Below are 18,335 nucleotides of genomic sequence, written 5' to 3' on the forward strand. Positions count from 1 at the left end.
GGGTGTTAGAGTCAATTGCCTCCTTGTCTGTAAGTGCTCAGTTCAAGATGCCTTTCATTAGTTCAGACACCCTCTCGTCACAGATGATCACCCACTGTATTTTGACCCACTCTATTAAGTTCGGTAATCTATTCCAGTGTCCCGGTCGTGGCCATCCGACTGGACCCGTAAACAGATCCTGGGTTTCGGCACCAATTGTTGTCGGTAAAATAATACCTCTGAGACTAGTCGTGAGTCAAAGCACATTGGTTTATTTTCGCAATTGTGGAATAAGTCCGATCCCTAACACGGTCTCAGACGTCTTACTGAGTACAGGTCAAGAGCAATATTTATACATATATTTTCGCCCCTGGTCACGTCTGCATCTTCCCACGATTATTGCTGCCTCAACGATTCCATCCTTCGCGTAGTCCATGTAACCGTGGCCATCTCAAGGCTGTCTGTTTGTCGCCTCTATGTGGACTCCTGTGGGTTGTTTAGATTATAAGTTTGCACAAACAAGTTAACTGACGTACAGCGGCCTATATAACACTTTTTATATCGGTACGGATGAATAGTATATAATGAATATATATGAATCTATTAGTATATGATCACAGAAGGTATACATGTAAGTTCCACCATGTTAAACAAAGGTACATAATATAACATAAAATGGAGTCTAGCCGATTCTGCTTAGCTTATACTAGCTGGGAAAATCATACCGCAGCAAGGACAGCTGTTTCTCTTATCTGGTTTGGATGCACGAAAACAAATTCCACAGACACACCGAGCTCTAATGAAAACATGAGCTCTACACTGCTTCTCACACAATCTCTAAGTATCACAGAGTTCATTGACCCATTCCCATCTTCAAGGCTCAAAGGACCGAATGGCCTATTCCTGTTTCTAATTTCTATGTATGTTTCTATGTATTGCCTGCCACACTCAGGCAGGTTGAGGAGGCAGGTTTCAAGTCTACCTCAGCTGGAATAGGAATTGAAGTCACGTTGTTGGGATTATTCTGAATGCCGTGCCAGCCATCTGGCCAACTGAGCAAACTGGCCCCATTTTCATCGAATAACTGCAGAAAATATTTTTGCTTCGGTTTACTCTGCGCGGATAGCTTTTTAACCACTCGTCTCTGTAAACCACTCGCTGCACTGTTTATTTCTCTCTGTTTCAGGCTGAATTCACTGCGGTCACTCAGTCTTCATAATAACCTCCTCACCTACCTTCCTCGAGAGATCCTCAACCTGGTCCACCTACAGGAACTCAGTCTACGGGGCAATCCACTGGTTGTGCGATTTGTAAAAGATCTCGTCTACAACCCACCGTCGTTACTCGAGCTGGCTGGCCGGATGGTGAAATCCCGTAACTTGTGCTACACACTGAAAGACATGCCCGGGAACTTGGTCAGCTACTTGGATTCGGCCAGCAAATGCCCAAATCCCAAGTGCGCAGGTAAGAAAGCGGCCCTTCTTCAGGCTTTTCTTGAATCCTTTAACCCACAATCTGTTCCCTGCAAACACTTCTTCACAAGGTAGATAGTGGGAGTAAAAGTAAAAAGTAAAGTTTATTTAGTAGTCACAAGTAAGGCTTACATTAACATTGCAATGAAGTTACTGTGGAATTCCCCTAGTCGCCACACTCAGGCGCCCTAACCAGCACGTCTTTCGGACTGTGGGAGGAAACCGGAGCACCCGGAGGAAACCCAGGCAGACACAGGGAGAACATGCAAACTCCACACAGACAGTGACCCAAGGTGGGAATCGAACCCGAGTCCCTGGCGTTGTGAGGCAGCAGTGCCAACCACTGTGCCACCGTGCCACCCCACCTCAAATGTCCTCTTACCTCAGCTAAAGAAATCATTGAGGCCAGGTCTTCTTTGAGATTGGTAGATTTTTTTGAAACAAGGCTATTAAGGTTTATGGAACCAAGCCAGGTCGATGGAGCGAAGACACCAATCAGCCATGATCTAATTTGGTGTTGGAACAGGTTTGGGGAGCTGAGTGGCCTACTCTTTTTCTGTGAAACTGCTGAATGCTGTAGGTTCAGATAGCCTAGGGAATGACAGAAGGAGTCACATGTTGAATTCATTCAAATCTAAAATCTTTCTGTATTTGATTTGATTTATTATTGTCACATGTATTAGCATACAGTGAAAAGTATTGTTTTTTGCACGCTGTACAGACAAAGCATACTGTTCATAGAGAAGGAAACGAGAGAGTGCAGAATGTAGTGTTACAGTCATAGCTAGGGTGTAGAGAAAGATCAACTTAATGCAAGGTAGGTCCATTCAAAAGTCTGACAGCAGCAGGGAAGAAGCTGTTGTTGAATTGGTTGATACGTGACCTCAGGCTTTTGTATCTTTTTCCTGACGGAAGAAGGTGGAAGAGAGAATGTCCGGGGTGTGTGGGGTCCTTAATTATGCAGGCTGCTTTTCCGAGGCAGCGGGAAGTGTAGACAGAGTCAATGGATGGGAGGCTGGTTTGTGCGGTGGTTTATCTTTGGATGAGAATGGCCATCGTACAAATGGAAACATTATGAACTCTCTGTTCACAATACTCCAGCACAGAGAGCATTATTTAGATGTAGTATAGATTTCCTTTACCATCTTCTTGACAAGCCTCATAATTCAGCCCATCTTGCCTCTGCATGCTGAAAAAAAAAGAGCTGTCGGGACCTGGATCGCAACCGCTTCGGTTTCAGCAATTCCAATGCATATCAAGTGCATCATCTTTTATCCGTTCATTGGACACAGATGGCACCTTGGCACAGTAGTTAGCGCTGCTGCCTCACAACGCCAGGGACTCGGGTTCAATTCCCAGCTTGGGTCACTGTCTGTGTGGAGTTTGCACGTTCTCCCCGTGTCTGCGTGGGTTTCCTCCGGGTGCTCTGATTTTCTCCCACAGTCCAAAGATGTGCAGGTTAGGTGGATTGGCCATGCTAAATTGCCCCTTAGTGTCAGGGGGACTAGTTGGGTAAATGCATGGGGTTATGGGGATAGGGTCTGGGTGGGATTGTGGTCAGTGCTGACTCGATGGGCCGAATGGCCTCCGTCTGCACTGTAGGATTCTATGATTCCATGATTGTATAACATGTGGACATCGCTGACTGGGCTAGCGTGTATTGCCCATCTTTAATTGCTCTTGAGAAGGTGGTGGTGAGCTGCCTTCTTGAACCACAGCAGCCCATGTGGTATAGGTGCACTCACAGTGCTGTTAGACAGGGAGTTCCAGGATTTTGACCCAGTGGCAGTGAAGGAACAGATATATTTCCAAGTCAGGATGGTGAGTAGTTCAGAGTGAAACCTTCAGGTGGTGGTGTTCCCATGTATCTGCTGCCCTTGTCTTGTTAGATGGTAGTGGACGTTATTTTGGAAGGTGCTGTCTGGGGAGGCTTGGTGAGTTGCTGCAGTGCGTCTTGTAGCTGGTACACATCGCTGCCACTGTGCTTTGATAGGTTCGTGGATGCAGTGCGAGTCAAGTGGGCTGCTTTGTCCTGGATGGTGTCGAGCTTCTTGAGTGTTGTTGGAGCTGCACCCATCCAGGCAAGTGGGGAGCATTCCATCACACTCCCGACTTGTGCACTGTAGTTGGCGGGCAGGGTTTGGGAGTCAGGAGTACTCGGCAGAGGATTCCTAGTCTCTGACCTGCTGTGGTAGCCACTGGAGTATTGTGCGCAATTTTGGTGTCCTTATCTGGGGAAGGATGTCCTTGCTATAGAGGGAGCACACCGAAAGTTTACCAGACTGATTCCTGGAATGACAGTTCTGTCATATGGGAAGAGACCAAGTCAGTTAAGATTGTATTCATTGAAGTTTGGAAGAATGAGAGGGGATCTCCCAAAACCTATAAAATTGTAACCGGATTAGACAAGGTAGATTCCGAGGCCTGGATATATGGGGGCGTGCTGACATAACCTGGCTTCCAGGTAACCGCTTCTAGCAATTATCGTAAACCTCAGGATCATCATTAGCTTTTTAACAGGTAATCTAGTGGATGGGCAAGCTGTCCACATGTACAAAAAGATTAGTGTGCTTATAAGGTGACTTCCAATCCAGGGTAGCAGTGATGTGGACTTGAGTTAGAATCATAGAATCCTACAGTGCAGAAGGAGGCCATTCGGCCCATCGCATCTTCACTGACCACAATCCCATCCTGTCCCCGTAACCCCACATATTTACCCTAGCTGGTCTCCCTGACACTAAGGGGCAATTTAGCATGGCCAATCCACCTAACCCGCACATCTTCGGAGTGTGGGAGGAAACTGGAGCACTCGGAGGAAACCCACACAGACACGGGGAGAACGTGCAAACTCCACACAGACAGTGACCCAAGCCAGGAATCGAACCCGGATCCCTGGCGCTGTGAGGCAGCAGTGCTAACCACTGTGCCACCGGGCCGTTCCCTCACTGGAACCATTTCCTCTAGTCTACCTCATTGGGAATGAATCTTACACTGTATGTAATCAAGGTGACATGTGAGAAACTATTTATGCCATGAGTGGTTAGAATCGAGATTGTGGTGGAGAGAAAATATTAGCAGGTCTCTGGGGGAAGGCAGGTGAGTGAGACCAGCTGAGGTCCTCTTGCTGATCCAGCTGACTAAATGGCCCCTTCTTGTGCTGGAACCATTTGATGATTCCATGCGGGATTCTGAAACTTACAGGAAAACTGTTTGGACTCATCATGAAAGTTACAAGCCTCACCTGTATTGGGACTTTGTCTACGGCTGAGTGAGAGAAATTGAAGTCCCATTGCCCTTTCTCAGTACAGCCCTAGTAAAACTACATCCAGCTGAATCATAGAATCCTACAGTGCCGACGGAGGCCATTCGGCCCATTGAGTCTGCGCTGACCACAATCCCACCCAGGCTCTATCCCCATAACCCCATGCATTTACCCTAGCTAGTCCCCCTGACAGACAGTGGCAGGACCTCTGCATTGCACAGAGTGTGGGCGATTCGAGACTGAACTCCTAATGAAAAAACAATTGTAAATTACATCATTTTTCTCGCCAATTCAGCACTTAGAATCTTTTGGGGAGAATCAGAATGTAGGATCGGATAAGAGGGGAGAAAAAAAAAGATAAAAAGGAATATAATATAATTTGCAAAAATACATTTTTAAATCTCCCAACAGTTAAAACCTAGGGAATGATTCTCCACACTCATTTTCAAGGCTAGAGGGGTTGATTGGCAATGATTAATATTTATGATATTGTTAGAATCATAGAATCCTACAGTGCAGAAGGAGGCCATTCGGCCCATCGAGTCTGCACCGTCTAAAGTTTTAAGTTTATTTATTAGTCACAAGTAAGGCTTGCATTAATACTGCAATGAAGTTACTGTGAAATTCCCCTAGTCTACAATCCCACCCAGGCCCTATCCCCATAACCCCATGCATTTACCCTAGCTAGTCCCCCGACACTAAGGGGCAATTTAGCATCACCAATCCACCTAATCTGCACATCTTTGGAGTGTGGGAGGAAACCGGAGCACCCGGAGGAAACCCACGCAAACACGGGGAGAACGTGCAAACTCCACACAGACAATGACCCAAGCCAGGAAGAATCTTTGGATCCCTTTACAACTCATCTGTTCAGACATGTGCCCCCTGCGTCTTCCAGTCCATGCCTTTGAAATTCCCTCTGGAGCCTCCCAAATCCACACCAATTCACTTGGGGCATAGACTACCATATCTCACTAGTTAGTTGTCTGTGGGATAAAGGAAGACTATTTAGTACCATTGTCTATGTAGTGTCTAATGAATGTCACTCACTCACACCTCTACAAACAGGCGTTACACATGCAGCCAAATGACATAATCGTACATACATAGAATTGTCCAGTGCAGAAGAGACCCTTCAGCCCATTGAGTTTAGAGTATTGTGAGCAGTTTTGGGCCCTGTATCTAAGGAAGGATGTGCTGGCCTTGGAAAGGGTCCAGAGGTGGTTTACAAGAATGATCCCTGGAATGAAGAGCTTGTCGTATAAGAAACGGTTGAGGATTCTGGGTCTATACTCATTGGAATTTAGAAGGATGAGGGGAGAATCTTATTGAAACTTAACGGATACTGCGAGGCCTGGGCAGAGTGGCCGTGGAGAGGATGTTTCCACTAGTAGGAAAAACTGGAACCAGAGGGCACAACCTCAGGCTAAAGGGACGATCCTTTAAAACAGAGATGAGGAGGAATTTCTTCAGCCAGAGAGTGGTGAATCTGTGGAACTCTTTGCCGCAGAAGGCTGTGGAGGCCAGGTCACTGAGTGTCTTTAAGACAGAGATAGATAGGTTCTTGATTAATAAGGGGATCAGGGGTTATGGGGAAAAGGCAGGAGAATGGGGTTGAGAAAAATATCAGCCATGATTGAATGGCGGAGCAGACTCGATGGGCCGAGTGGCCTAATTCTGCTCCTATGTATTATGGAGTCTGCACTGACTTTTCTTGGAGCTTTTCATCTAAAAGTTCCAAGAATTGTTATTTTTAATCGTAAAATAACGCATTGTTCAAACCACAGGGAGGTCTAGTATTACATTCTCACTCAGATTCACGTTTCAGCTCACTTGCTTTATTTAATACCTCCTGCACCTCTGATAAAGATCAGACCAATAGGATGAGTCTCAAGCCTGTCAGTTTCAGGCTGGTATTCTCAGTGATCATTCCAAAAATTTACAACTGCGATCTGAATAGAACATAGAACATAGAACAGTACAGCACAGAACAGGCCCTTCGGCCCACGATGTTGTGCCGAGCTTTATCTGAAACCAAGATCAAGCTATCCCACTCCCTATCATCCTGGTGTGCTCCATGTGCCTATCCAATAACCGCTTAAATGTTTCTAAAGTGTCTGACTCCACTATCACTGCAGGCAGTCCATTCCACACCCCAACCACTCTCTGCGTAAAGAACCTACCTCTGATATCCGTCCTGTATCTCCCACCACGAACCCTATAGTTATGCCCCCTTGTAATAGCTCCATCCACCCGAGGAAATAGTCTTTGATCTGGCAGAAATAAACATGGTCTGACTTGAATTACACTCTGCTTTTCATTCCTGCTTCCTAGGAGTTTACTTCGACTCGTGTGTTCGTCACATCAAGTTTGTCGACTTCTGTGGCAAGTATCGCCTCCCACTCATGCACTACCTGTGCTCTCCACAATGCTTCTCTCCGTGCGGTTCAAATTCACAGAGCGACTGTGACTCTGAAGATGAATTCAACGTTCCACAGCACCGGATGCAAAAAGTGCTCCTCGGTTAGATGTTTATGGAAGTGAACAAACCCATTGTAAAGACTGGATCACTGTAGTCCTGGAACACTTGAACTTACCTAATCCAACAAACCAGTGTCTTGTTGACTCCAATCCTTACTGCTATTACAATAATATTCAGACCTCCACATCCGTTTTGTGTATAATGGATTGTACAGTGTTCATAATCTTTTGAGTATAATCATGGACTCTTAAATATTTGTACTAAAGCACTATATTTTTATGCCAGTAACTGTGAAGTGTTCTGGTATTTATTAATATTGGACGTGCAAAGAGCTATTTTGAATAACCGTACTTTTAAAATGTTATACAAAGCACTTGCTTTAACGTGTAATAATTACCAAGTCTGTAATCTTCCATTTGAAAGGCTAATCTTTGCATAGATTTTTTTTTGTAAAGGAATCTTGGATGTAAAGTTGAAATTCGCTAAGCAGGATGGTAACTTTAGACTTATGACAGATGGATTAAAGAATGGGAGTCTTGTTCTCTACACGTCAATGATGAGAATTCTAGTTGAGAACTGCTTCCTGTGGATTTCAAGTGGCAGATTATGGGGCGGATTTTCCCATTCCGCCTGCCACGGGAATCTTAGCGGGCGAGGGGGCGGGCCATAGAATGGTCTGTTGACCTCGGGTGGGACTTTCCGGTTTCGGCGCGAGCCTGGCAGCAAAATCCCGCCCCGTATAAATGGGCAGTGGACCAATGTTTGGGGTGATTCTCCCTCCCCACCCCGTCCTTGCGATCCCACTTTGCCAGCGAGGTTATTGTTCAGAGTTGTGACATTGAGCACAGACAATGAAAAGGTAGGGAATGCAACCAAGTTAGAAAATGGACTGGGAGGGAACGAGATAAAGCAGGTAATCACCTGCAGCCAAGACATTAGAGCAAAGGATATGGTTGTACGGCGACAAACTGCTTAAGAGGCATTGGACAGTCGTCATTTTTTCTGATTTTAAACTTCTCGCCACAAGATTTATTAGGGTTTGAAAGGATTTGGGTTTCTTTGTAGTTTAGGTATGTTATGAATAGCAGGGATGCTTTACAGATTCAAAGAATTACATTTATGTTTTTAAACAAGTCTGTCAGGCACCTGAAACATGGGAGATTGAGCAAAGAGACAAAATCCCCATCAGCTGAATACCATTGGAAGAGTGTCTCTTGTTGTGAAATAAATAAGTATTTTCTGGAACTTCTGGTAAAACACAAAACTTTGTTCTGAGCTTTTAATTTTTATTTTTTTTCATTTCATCCAATGCTGTTAAATTGAATGGGTGGCGGGGGAGGGGGGGAGGGGTGGGGTGAAGGAGGAGTGGTGTTGGGTGGTGCTGCCTTCTGGTCTCTAGCTGGGCTGGTGTTTGGTTTCGCTATGCCCGCATTTAGTTGCTTACGAGAGTGAATGCGATTGTGTGACGGAATTCCTCCAAACAAGATACGAATGAGATTCCAACCACTATTGGAAAGTGGACCTGTTGAGCCACAACGGATACTTAGGCAAAGCTAATAATAGGATGGAAATTTTAGGAGAGTGAATACGGGCGTGTACAATGTTGTTAGGGATTCAGAGCTTCTTTGTGCTGTCAGAGGTTCACTTATTCTGTTTGGTTCAAAATACATACCAATAAACAGGTAACTAACTAAACACGTTTGTTCATAGCGTGGGTGATTCTTGTTTTTGAATGGCCAGTTGAGACGGGATTTTTCCATCAGTCTTCTGAACCCTGCTGTCAAGTTCACAGGGGGTCAGAGGTCCGTGGGGGGGGTCAGAGGTCCGTGGGGGGGGTCAGAGGTCTGTGGGAGGTCAGAGGTCCGTGGGGGGGTCAGACGTCCACACAGTTACTCAATGTAATTTTCCCCGGAGAGGACAATTAATTCCCCAGAGGACGGATTGACTGTCCAACTGCATGGGCTCTGGAAGTTGGAGGCCAGAGACCTTCCATGTTGAAAGTAGCAGCAGAATGGAATGGAAGGTAAGTGAGAGAGAGTGTGTTTTAGCATAATAAGACATCTCTCCAAACTTTTGAAAAATAGATTTGAAAATTGGCTTTTACAGCCAATCCACTGTTCTGGGGGTGGGCCGTGGGTGTCCTAGCGACAGAGTGGCCTGGGGTTGCTGCTGCACCCAGGCAGGCAGGGAAGGGCCTATTAGCCTATCCAGAGTGCTTCCATCTGGAGGCCACCTCTGTGCAATGAAACCGGCCGCCGCCACCTGCTGGAACTTAGAGGCTGAAGAAAATCCCAATTTGCCTCCTTTAAGTGGCCTTAAACACGCCTGTTCTGTTTGCTGCCATGTGTGGCCAGTTAGCCCTGCTTCCCAACTCGCTTCATCTCCAGGCAAATAGCTCAGGAGCAAGGTGGGGCCAAGGGCTGGAACTGGTTATTATTAGTGCCCACCCGCTTCTGCTGCCTGCTCCAGAGAGAGAGCTAGAAACCAAGCACTTGGACTAAAACACTGAGTAGTACTTAATCCAAGTAACGCAGCTCTCGCCTGCCACTTAGGAAGCCGACAAGAGCCTTGCAACTCTTCCTGCGGGGCAGGCCCACCATATTACATGCCGGTCAGGATCAAGGACCCCAGGGTGGAAATCGCAACCCCTGAGAGCTGCAAGCTACTCCGAGGCCAGCCGTTTCTGTAGCAGTCAGCTCCAGTGGCAACTGCTGGCAGTGTACCCGAAAGCTAGTGGCTTTTGCTACCAAATAAACCTGTTGTTGTGAGACTTCTTACTGTGTTTACCCCAGTCCAACGCTGGCATCTCCACATCATGGCAGTGTACCCACCAGGGGCAGCATAGGCACCCAAGCCACAAGTGAGTGATGCCAGGATGGGGTTGAAGGGTGGGAGGTGCCAGGAATGGGGGTCGGCAGCAAGAACAGAAGGGTGGCTCTCAGCATGCAAACCCCCACCTCCCTCCTTCCTGGTGCTGGGTCACTTTGAGTGCCTTTGAAGCAGGGAAGCCGTCAACAAGCCTGCTCACCCTGGACTCATTGAGCCAGAGGTGGGAAGCTGATAGGGTCTCCACCTGGCATCCTCCCATCCAAATAAATGTCACCTCGGGTGAAGGGCATTGAACCCTGCCCACTAAAATTACTATTGACAATGAAGCAGCAGAAAACAGTCCCACAGGAATCAGTTTGTCTACCAATTCTTTTGGGTAATTGGAGCCATGGTTAAATAGAAACATAGAAAAACTACAGCACAAAAACAGGCCCTTTGGCCCCACAAGTTGTGCCGAACATATCCCTACCTTTTAGGCCTACCTATAACCCTCCATCCTATTAAGTCCCATGTACTCATCCAGGAGTCTCTTAAAAGACCCTATTGAGTTTGCCTCCACCATCACTGATGGCAGCCGATTCCACTCGCCCACCACACTCTGTGTGAAAAACTTCCCCCTAACATTTCCCCTGTATCTATCCCCCAGCACATTAAACCTATGTCCTCTCGTAGCAGCCATTTCCACCCTGGGAAAAAGCCTCTGAGAGTCCACCCGATCTATGCCTCTCAACATCTTATATACCTCTATTAGGTCTCCTCATCCTACGTCTCTCCGCGGAGAAAAGACCGAGCTCCCTCAGCCTATCCTCATAAGGCATGCCACTCAATCCAGGCAACATCCTCGTAAATCTCCTCTGCACCCTTTCAATCTTTTCCACATCATTCCTGTAATGAGGCGACCAGAACAGAGTACAGTACTCCAAGTGGGGTCTGACGAGGGTCTTATATAGCTGCATCATTATCCCCGGACTCCTAAACTCAATCCCTCGATTGATAAAGGCCAGTACACCATGCGCCTTCTTAACCACCTCCTCCACCTGCAAGGCTGATTTTAGAGTCCTATGGACCCGGACCCCAAGGTCCTGCTGATCTTCTACAGTACTAAGAGTCTTTCCCTTTATATTGTACTCCTTCATCCCATTTGACCTGCCAAAATGGACCACTACGCATTTATCTGGGTTGAAGTCCATCTGCCACTTCTCCGCCCAGTCTTGCATCCTATCTATGTCCTCTGTAACTTCTGACATCCCTCCAGACTATCCATGGGACATGAGCGTCGTTGGCTGGCCAGCATTTATTGCTCATCCCTAGTTGTCCTTGGAGGGCAGTTGAGAGTCAACCACATTGCTGTCATCTAGAGTCATATGCAGGCCAGACCAGGTAAGGACGGCAGATTTCCTTCCCTAAAGGAAATAAGTGAACCAGATGGATTTTTACAACAATTGACAATTGTTTCATGGTCATCAGTAGAATCATAGAATCCCTATAGTGCAGAAGAAGGCCATTTGACGCATTGAGCCTGCACTGACAACAATCCCACCCAAGTCCTATCCCTGTAACCCCACATACTTACCATGTTAGTCCCCCTAACAGTAAGGGACAATTTATCAAGGCCAATCAACCTAACCCGCACATCTTTGGACTGTGGGAGGAAACTGGAACACCCAGAGGAAACCTGCACAAACATGAGGAGAACATGCAGACTCCGCACAGACAGTGACCTGAGGTTGGAATTGAACCGGGGTCCCTGGCGCTGTGAGGCAGCAGTGCTAACCGCTGTGCCACCGTGCTGCCCAAAGTAGATTCCAGATATCTTTTATTGAATTGAAATTCTACCATCTGCTGTGGCGGGATTCGAATCCGGGGACCCAAAACATTTGCTGAGCTTCAGGATTCTAGTGACAATACCAGTAGGTCATCACCTCCCTGGTGCTGTTCGCTGCAAGGCTGAATAAAAACCCTGGCGTTCAGGTTATTGATGAGCCCACGATTTGTGATGGTGAGTGAAGTCTTCTGGTTTTAGTCTCAACAACCGAGGGAAACATCTTACCTGCATCGACCCTGTCTATTCCTTTGTGTATTCTGTAGGTTTCAATGAGATCACCTCTCATTCTTCTAAACTCTAGGGAATACAGGCCCAATTTGCTCAATCTCCCTTCATAAGACAGTCCCACCATCCCTGGAATAAGTCTGGTGAACCTTCGTTACACCCTCTGTGGCAATAATATCCCTTCTGAGGACTCCAGGTGAAGCTTCTATACAACTGAAGAAAGACTTCACTATTCCTGCACTCCAATCTTCTTGCAATAAAGGTTAACATTCCATTAGCATCCCTAATAGCTTGCTGCACCTACATGTTAGCCTTCAGTGACTTACGACTTGTATAAACTTATTTTGTTCCTAAACTATCGTGCACACTAGAAAAACGGGACATTACGTATACTTTTAAGGTTGGTCATCACAACATAATTTTAATATTGGTTGCATGTGTATCATTAATAACCACTTACATTTACACATGATGATTGGCCATGCTGCCTACAACATTATACCCAAATCAGCACCTTCAGGAATGGAGAAAAATGTGATTTCTATGTCTGTGTCCATATCCATTTCTGGGCAGCACGGTGGCACAGTGGTTAGCACTGCTGCCTCACAGCGCCAGGGTCCCAGGTTCGATTCCCGGCTCGGGTCACTGTCTGTGTGGAGTTTGCACGTTCTCCCCGTGTCTGCGTGGGTTTCCTCCAGGTGCTCCGGTTTCCTCCCACAGTCCGAAAGAGGTGCTGGTTAGGGTGTATTGGCCCCATCAGGCGCCGGACTGTGGCAACATGGAAACATAGAATCCCTACAGTACAAAAAGAGGCCATTCGGCCCATCGAGTCTGCACCGACCACAAACCCACCCAGGCCCTACCCCCATATCCCTACATATTTACCCACTAATCCCTTGAACCTACGCATCTCAGGATTCTAAGGGGCAATTTTTAGCATAGCCAATCAACCTAACCCGCACATCTTTGGACTGTGGGAGGAAACCGGAGCACCCAGAGGAAACCCACGCAGACACGAGGAGAATGTGCAAACTCCACACAGACAGTGACCCAAGCCGGGAATCGAACCCAGGTCCCTGGAGCTGTGAAGCAGCAGTGCTAACCACTGTGCTACCGTGCCGCCCCCACTGTGCTACCGTGCCGCAACTAGGGGGAATTTCACAGTAACTTCATTGCAGTGTTAATGTAAGCCTTACTTGTGACTAATAAATAAAACTTAACTGTGTCGGTCCATCAAACATCATAGGAAGTATTGTTGCTTATTCTGTTAACTTCTTATTCTGTTTCTGGTGATGCGTGGAGTCAGGTAAGCTGGGGTTTTTTCACTGATTCAAGTTTGTATCATGATTAGACAATATTTATGCTAGATTGAAATAAATCAAAAACATGGTTTTGGGTTACTCTGATCATGTTTTCACATATCCAGTTTGAAAGGTGCATGAGACTCTGTGAATGAAATCAAACTACATGTGAAAGGGAGTCGCAGCTTAAGACAGGATCCAATTTCATTTAAATATAGATTGTGTTTGAAGCAGAAGCTATCGCCAGAATTCTACCGCCCCGCCCGGCACAGGAATCGGAGCAGGCGAGGGGCGGACAACGGGAATGTGCGTTGACCTCGGGTGGGATTTTCCGGTCTCGGGTCAAACGAGGCCATAAAATCCCACCCAATACGTCACTGTTAGGCCGCCCTCTTCCTGCTCACTTTCTAATACATCATCTTTTGCCTCCCAGGTTGCACTGTAATGTGGTACGCACATTGCTAAAGTGCAGCTGTCAAAACGTGTGTGCATTGGACGGAATCTGATGGCCCGGTCGAGGCGGGAGGCGTAATTTGTGGCGAACCCTTCAAAAGCGCATTGACTTCAGCGGGACTGGAAAATCCCAGCGGCACGAAGGGCCAGGATATTCCACCCGTTACATGGAATAGATTATACTTCGAGAGTTCTTATTGATTTCACGTTGACAATAACATTGGAGGTCAGCAACGTTCATCTGAAAAGGGTACATTTTTCAGGGAATTAAGCCTGGCCAGTCCTCCCTAACCAGCACGTCTTTGGAGTGTGGGAGGAAACCGGAGCACCCGCAGGAAACCCACGCACGGGGAAAGTGTGTAAACTCCACACAGACAGTGACCCAAGCCAGGAATCGAACCCAGGTCCTTGGCGCTTGAAGCAGCAGTGCTAACCACTGTGCCACCTTTCTGGATAGATCTGTGAAAATTAGTTTTAAATATGCTTTAATTTACTTTCTCAAACCATCATCGGATGTAACAATACAGAAAGTAACTGATTTAAAGAATTACACCAGCATGAAACAAACAATGAAAATAACACTGCCTCTGCATCTGAAAATGTAGATTTTCCTTTTAATTTTACTCCTCTGACTCCAACTGTGCAGTAGCCATGCGTGGAGTTAAAAATCTGTCAGTCTCAAAGAACAAAGAACAAAGAACAATACAGCACAGGAACAGGCCCTTCGGCCCTCCAAGCCCGCGCCGCTCCCCAGTCCAGGATTGAATCCTGAATCCAGGATCCCCGCCCAATTTTCCAGCCTATCTACATCCTAATATCCTATCCACCGAGCTGTCCCTCACAGCTACGATGCTTTGTTCATCACAACCTATTTACTCACCCCCACCCCCCCATTTCAGACCATGTGATCTCCAGGGAGAGGCGAAAACCCAGAGCGAAAACCCCAGGGCCAATGTGGGGAAAAAAAATCTGGGAAATTCCTCTCCGACCCCCTGAGGCGATCGAAACGAGTCCAGGAGATCACACTGGCCCTGATCGGAAAATGCTTCCCAACCCTAGTCATTTCCACTTCCACGAACACCATATGAATTCCCTGCCCCCGAGACAGGTTCTCTTGCTGACTTCCTCACTTGACTATTTGTCCCTGATGTTAAGTAGACCATTTTCCTTAGAGAAATGTAAAATGGCTTGCCAATGCACTATCATTCATTTTTCACCAGGTTTAAGTTTAAAGTTTATTTATTAGTCACAAGCAGGCTTACATTAACACTGCAATGAAGTTACTGTGAAATCCCCCTAGTCGCCACACTCCGGCGCCTGTTCGGGTCAATGCACCCTAACCAGCACGTCTTTCAGACTGTGGGAGGAAACCGGAGCATCCAGACAAAACCCACGCAGACACGGGGAGCACGTGCAAACTCCACACAGACAGTGACCCAAGCCAGGAATTGAACCCAGATCCCTGGCGCTGTGAGGCAGCAGTGCTAACCACCGTGCCGCTCTGTTACAAGAAATGCATGATGACAATCCCTCAGCGGGAACCTCATTCCTTCCGAAAGTGCAACATCTCAAGATAGACAGCCATGGGCCATTGCAATTAATCCAGGCCAAAATCAACAGTCATCTGGAGAAATGTGGATAAATTCGAGAATGCCAGCATGGACTTGCTAAAGGCAAATCACTGACTTGATTGAACTTTTTGATAAGGGTACAGCCAAGTGTTGATGAGAAGAATATGGTTGGTTTATCCATAGAATCGCTACAGTGCAGGAGGTGGCCTTTCGGTCTGGCCCTGCTGGAGGGAAGAGAGGCCATTGAGGCCCCCGCAGGAGGTCAGGGGTAAGGGGCAGTACCAGCCTGGCACCCTTTGCCCACGGGGCAAACTGACAATGTCCAAGGGGCTGGAGCCAGAGGTGGCGGGATCTATTGGGGGTGCAATCAGTGGGGGTGGGATGACCGAGAGAGGGAGGGAGGAGGTGATTTGGGGCTGGCTATCCGGGTAGGGGGTGGGATTGGGAGATGGGGGCTGCCCGGGGGAGAGGATGGGGAGATCGGGGCTGGGTGGGGGGCAGGGGAGATCGGGGTTGGTGGGGGAGGAGATGGGGGGGGGGGGAACATCAGGGCTGGCCCGGGGAGGTGCAGGAGGCCAGCAATTGGGGATGGGGGGGGCAGTAGGTCAGCTTGCGGGGCCGGCCAGCGATCTGGAGGTTGAAAATGGTGGGCCAGTGCACCTCGTTGACAGATCGGCGTATGCGCAGTGGCCCGCTCGGCGCTATGCTGCTGGTCTCTAGGGGGGGGAATAGGCCCACTCTCTGATTTACAGAGCGTGATACACAGCGTGATACACAGCATGTCAGAGATTCATTCTGGAAATCTCGCTAAAAAAAACTAGCGGGATTTACTCCCATTTTCCCGCAAATTGGGGACGTAGAATTTTTTGGGGAGAATCCCGGCCTTCATCTTAGAAGCTGGGATATGACTGTTCTACATTAGATCCGCCATTTATAAGAGGACTATAGCTTAAAATGAAAATAGATTACACACATTTTTTAGAAAGGCTGCAATAAAAAAGTAAAAGGGATAAAGGATGAGAAAATGGAGGTTGACATTTCTTCCCCCTGAGAAGGCAGGATATTCCCGGGATGGCTTTACGGCTGGAATTGGGAAAGGGCAGTCTTCCTGCTGACTGGCTGCCCCACTCTGCTGTGGCCACGACCCAGTTTATTGGGCCAGGCCTGGTTAAACAATGCTGAGGCTTATCTTCAGCAGCGCAGGAATGGGATGAAGCACAGTCAAAGCTGTGGGAGAAGAATGTCCTGAAGACTCCAAAAAGAATTTGAGGAAAGCTTTTGACTGAGCCGTGACCCCCCCCCGCTATCGCAGGTATGTTCACAGAAAATATGATCACACAATCCCATGGGGAAAAAGAAGGCCGTTCGGCCCATCGAGTCTGCATCGACAACAACCCCACCCAAACCCTTTCTCTGTAATCCCAGGTATTTATCTTGCTAATCCCCCTGACACTCAGGGTCAGTTTAGCATGGCCAGTCAACCTAACCCACATACCTTTGGACTGTGGGAGCAAACTGGCGCACCTGGAGGAAACCCACGCAGACACGAGGAGAACAGGTGGCCATTGTTGCGCTTGCTCCTTCCAACAGCAGACTCCTAGCCTTTGCCCACTCTTTACCATTACCCCTCTTCGCTAGTTATTTGGGTTGGCAGTAATTCAGCTGGAAGTGATTTAATGTCTCACTTCATAGCCGCACAACATGCCTTCATAAGGATTTATGGTAGTCGTTCCTATGAATATTATTGTGGACATTTGTATCTGCAACAGCCAGAGTGGTGAGCGTGAGGCCAAATAGGATACTCCCTCGTATTGATTCCCGTACCATCTAACATAGGTTCAGCCTTTCCTTTATTCTTTCATGGGATGTGGGCATCGCTGGCAAGGCCCGCATTGTCGGTGTTTGCTGAATGACTTGCCCAGCCGTTTCAGAGGGCAGTTAAGTGTCAGCCACATTGCTGTGGATCTGGAGTCACATGTAAGCCAGACCAGAAAAGAATGGCAGATTTCCTTCCCTAAAGGACATGAGTGAACTAGATAGGTTCTTAAGATAATCAATGATGGCTTCATGGTTACCATCCTTGATACCAACTTTTCAATTCCAGATAGGCGGGGATGGGGCCTGGGTGGGATTGTGGTCAGTGCAGACTTGATGGGCTGAATGGCCTCCTTCTGCACTGTAGGGTTTCTATGATTCTATGACTTATTTATGAATTCAAAGTCCACCAGCTGCCATGGTGGGATTTGAACGCCTATCCACAGCAAATTCACCTGAGCCTCTAGATTACTAGTCCAGTGACATTACCATGACTCCACCATCTCTCTGTGCCTGGCAGCTTTGGACTTAGATGTAGAAGTACGTCGAGCATCTTGTGATGGTGGCAATTGAAGCTTCTCACCTGGACTACATTACATGTTACAGGGCGGCACGGTAGCACAGTGGTTAGCACTGCTGCTTCACAGCTCCAGGGTCCTGGGTTCGATTCCCGGCTCGGGTCACTGTCTGTGTGGAGTTTGCACATTCTCCTCGTGTCTGCGTGGGTTTCCTCCGGGTGCTCCGGTTTCCTCCCACAGTCCAAAGATGTGCAGGTTAGGTTGATTGGCCAGGTTAAAAATTGCCCCTTAGAGTCCTGAGATGCGTAGGTTAGAGGGATTAGTGGGTAAATATGTGGGGGTAGGGCCTGGGTGGGATTGTGGTCGGTGCAGACTCGATGGGCTGAATGGCCTCCTTCTGCACTGTAGGGTTTCTATGTCTTTCTTGTTTCCCTCAGAACTTCCTTCAAGTGAATTTTAACTTTGAAGAGTATTTGATAACCTAATGAAATGATATAAAATGCTTCCCATTAGTTGCATCCTATTTGCAAATTAATGAAATGTACCCCGTCAGCTGCAACAGGTGTGCTGGAGTTCGAGCCATGTTCTTCCCTGGAGATGAAA

At 47.4% G+C, this 18,335-nt stretch overlaps 1 protein-coding gene across 1 annotated transcript in view; it reads left to right on the top strand.

Annotated features, from left to right (window-relative positions):
• lrrc58b (leucine rich repeat containing 58b) overlaps positions 1–8,887 on the top strand; it is a 63,497-nt gene extending 54,610 nt beyond the window's left edge. The window contains exons 3-4 of the mRNA XM_078232975.1: positions 1,166–1,443; positions 7,048–8,887. Of these exons, the coding sequence (XP_078089101.1) occupies positions 1,166–1,443; positions 7,048–7,241 (472 nt within the window). The 3' untranslated portion in view covers positions 7,242–8,887. The remainder of the gene's footprint in view (positions 1–1,165; positions 1,444–7,047) is intronic.
• Positions 8,888–18,335: the final 9,448 nt, after the last annotated feature.

This window comes from Mustelus asterias, chromosome 17, assembly GCF_964213995.1.
Source record: "Mustelus asterias chromosome 17, sMusAst1.hap1.1, whole genome shotgun sequence".
Lineage (NCBI taxonomy): Eukaryota > Metazoa > Chordata > Chondrichthyes > Carcharhiniformes > Triakidae > Mustelus > Mustelus asterias.